Source organism: Penaeus monodon, chromosome 7 (assembly GCF_015228065.2).
Source record: "Penaeus monodon isolate SGIC_2016 chromosome 7, NSTDA_Pmon_1, whole genome shotgun sequence".
Classification (NCBI taxonomy): domain Eukaryota; kingdom Metazoa; phylum Arthropoda; class Malacostraca; order Decapoda; family Penaeidae; genus Penaeus; species Penaeus monodon.
The window spans coordinates 6,466,746-6,469,298 of record NC_051392.1 but is presented as its reverse complement, the minus strand read 5'-3'; the positions used below and the strand labels follow the sequence as shown (position 1 = coordinate 6,469,298).

The following is a 2,553-nucleotide window of genomic DNA, read 5'->3' as shown; positions in this document are numbered from 1 at the left end:
AATTGTATGAGCACTATATATTTGTCCAACTCAAGTTATATCCTAGTGAAATGGAATTGAGATGGTGAATTCAGGATTCCATTACTGATTAACTCCAGCTTCACTCCAGATTCATTGCCTTAATGCCAACTCCATCCAGACGTAACTCAGCCATCTCATATTTCCATATAGGACCACACCTAACCTTCTCCATGAACTCTTATTCACTTAATCCAAACCCAAACGCTAGCCTTGATATACCAACACACGGACAATTCACGGATCTACGAAATAAGAAAATTTCCCCCCTTTTCCTGTCCTCCAGGATGGTCGGAATGATCGAGGACCTCAAGAAGAAAGTCGAGGAGAAGGAGGCTATGAAGGAGGATCTCTCCGGACGCCTCGACGGAACGCTCAAGATCCTGGCGGGCGTGAGGGCGGGGCAGGAGCACATCGCGGAGAAACTGGAGGTTGTTCTTTTCGATTTTTGGAATATGTATATTTATATACACATTTACGAATTCATATATATTCAAACGAACTGAGAGTCATCTGTTCATCAATGCTTATTTGATTAAATAAAGATTTTGATAGAAATGATGTACCACAGACGTAAATTATACGAGTTCCTCTGAAACTGTTGAAAGGAGTATTCTGGGTACAATGCAGAAAAAATCAGTTCATCAAATAACAATAATAATGTATAAAAAAGATAACTGTAACAAAAAAAAAAAAAAAATCACCAGCAACGTCAAAGAAATATGAAATGTCATGAATAGCAAAACACTTTTCCGTGCTGATACAATGGAAGAAAACCCACAATACAAAAACTAGATTTATTGAAAATGAGACTACAGTTTCCAAATCCACCTGGATTCCATCTTCAGATCTGAAGATGGAATCCAGGTGGATTTGGAAACTGTAGTCTCATTTTCAATAAATCTAGTTTTTGTATTGTGGGTGTTTCTTCCATGAAATGTCATTATCTAACAAAAGCCAGACAATAGCTACTCAAAAAAAAAGAAGAAAAAAAAGGGAAAAAATCACTCGACAAACATAAATCAACAAATATACAATACCACACACGAAACAAAACAAACCGACAACCATTCATGATAACCGTACTTTTTTCTCTCATTAACGTCTAGTTTTCTGCCAACCCCTTTCCTCCAGACGGCCGAGAACGAGCGCCCACCAAAAGCTGAGTCTCCTCTGCAGTATCTTGTGGTTCTCATGGCGTTCTGCATGGACAGGGCCAGGGAGCTCATGGAAGAAGTGAGGGATGCTCAGATCGACCAGAAGGTGGGGTGGATGCGATAGCATTGCCATGGTTTTGCTTTCTTTCCGTCTCTGCCTCTATGTCTGCCTTTCTATCCCTCATTCTGTCTTTGTCAGTTTCTCTCTAGGTCGCCATATCTCTCTGCCTTTTCGTTTTGTCCTTGTCTCCCACTGTCTGTCTGTCTGTCTCCCTGCCTCTGCGTCTTTGTCTGTCTATGTCTGTCACTGTCCTTGTCTGTCTCTCTGTCTGTTTTTATCTGCCTCTCTGTCTCTGTTTGTCTCTCTGTCTATTTATCTGCGTCTATGTCTCTTGTCCTCTGTTTCTGTTTCTCCTGCCAGTCTGCCTTTACATCGATTACTTATTTGAAATATATTCCTAGCACATATCACAAAAGGTTAGAAACTGATTTCCTCTCAAACGGAATACCTACATATTTCACACGATATAATTATATATATGTGCATACACGTTTTATCATCACTGTTTATTCTGGTAGATGTCCGTGATCCACCAGGGAACAAACCCAAGGCCCAAGGATGAATACTGAACTAGACGAATGATATATATATACCTATGAATATAAACAAATAACAATCCTAAGGACGACACAACATTCCTCCCTCACACTTCATACCCTTCTTACCGTATACCATGTGTGTGAGAGAGACAGAGACAGAGAGTGAGTTAGAGACAGAGAGAAAGACAAAGCCACGGATGGAGAGACAGACAGTGAGTTAGAGACCGAAAGAAAGACACAGCTACAGATAGAGAGAGAGAGACAGAAAAAAAAACACAGACACGAATAGAGAGACAGAGACTGAGGGAAAGACATAGACATATAAAGAGACGGAAACAGAGAGAGACATTAACGAGACAGACAGACAAAGTATGAACCTGTGTACTAACATGTAAGTGTATCACAATTTTTTTATTCATATCCCCCCCCTCCCCCGGCCAACAGCTCGCGGAGATGGGGAAGAGGAACAGGACCGGGAGATCACCGGAGAACATTCGCGTGGCCTTCCCCGCCGCCGGCGCCACCGCCAAGGCAGCTCAGCAACAGGTACGCGTGTGTGCGCTCGTAAGGGTGGTGGTGAAGGAGAAGGTACAGTGAAGAGGATTACCTTGGTACAATGCTATATTATATGGATGTTTGCATTAATATGTGTGTGAGAGTGAGAGTGAGAGTGAGAATGAGAATAAGAATGAGAGAGAGAGAGAGAGAGAGAGAGAGAGAGAGAGAGAGAGAGAGAGAGAGAGAGAGAGAGAGAGAGAGAGAGAGAGAGAGATTGTCT

The 2,553-nt window shown here is 42.0% G+C and overlaps 1 protein-coding gene across 1 annotated transcript in view; it reads left to right on the top strand.

Moving 5' to 3' along the window:
- The window catches only part of LOC119575021 (coiled-coil domain-containing protein 151-like), a 7,621-nt gene extending 5,500 nt beyond the window's left edge, over positions 1-2,121 (top strand). The window contains exons 7-8 of the mRNA XM_037922344.1: positions 305-449; positions 1,153-2,121. Coding sequence (XP_037778272.1) covers positions 305-449; positions 1,153-1,299 — 292 coding nt within the window. The 3' untranslated portion in view covers positions 1,300-2,121. The remainder of the gene's footprint in view (positions 1-304; positions 450-1,152) is intronic.
- Positions 2,122-2,553: the final 432 nt, after the last annotated feature.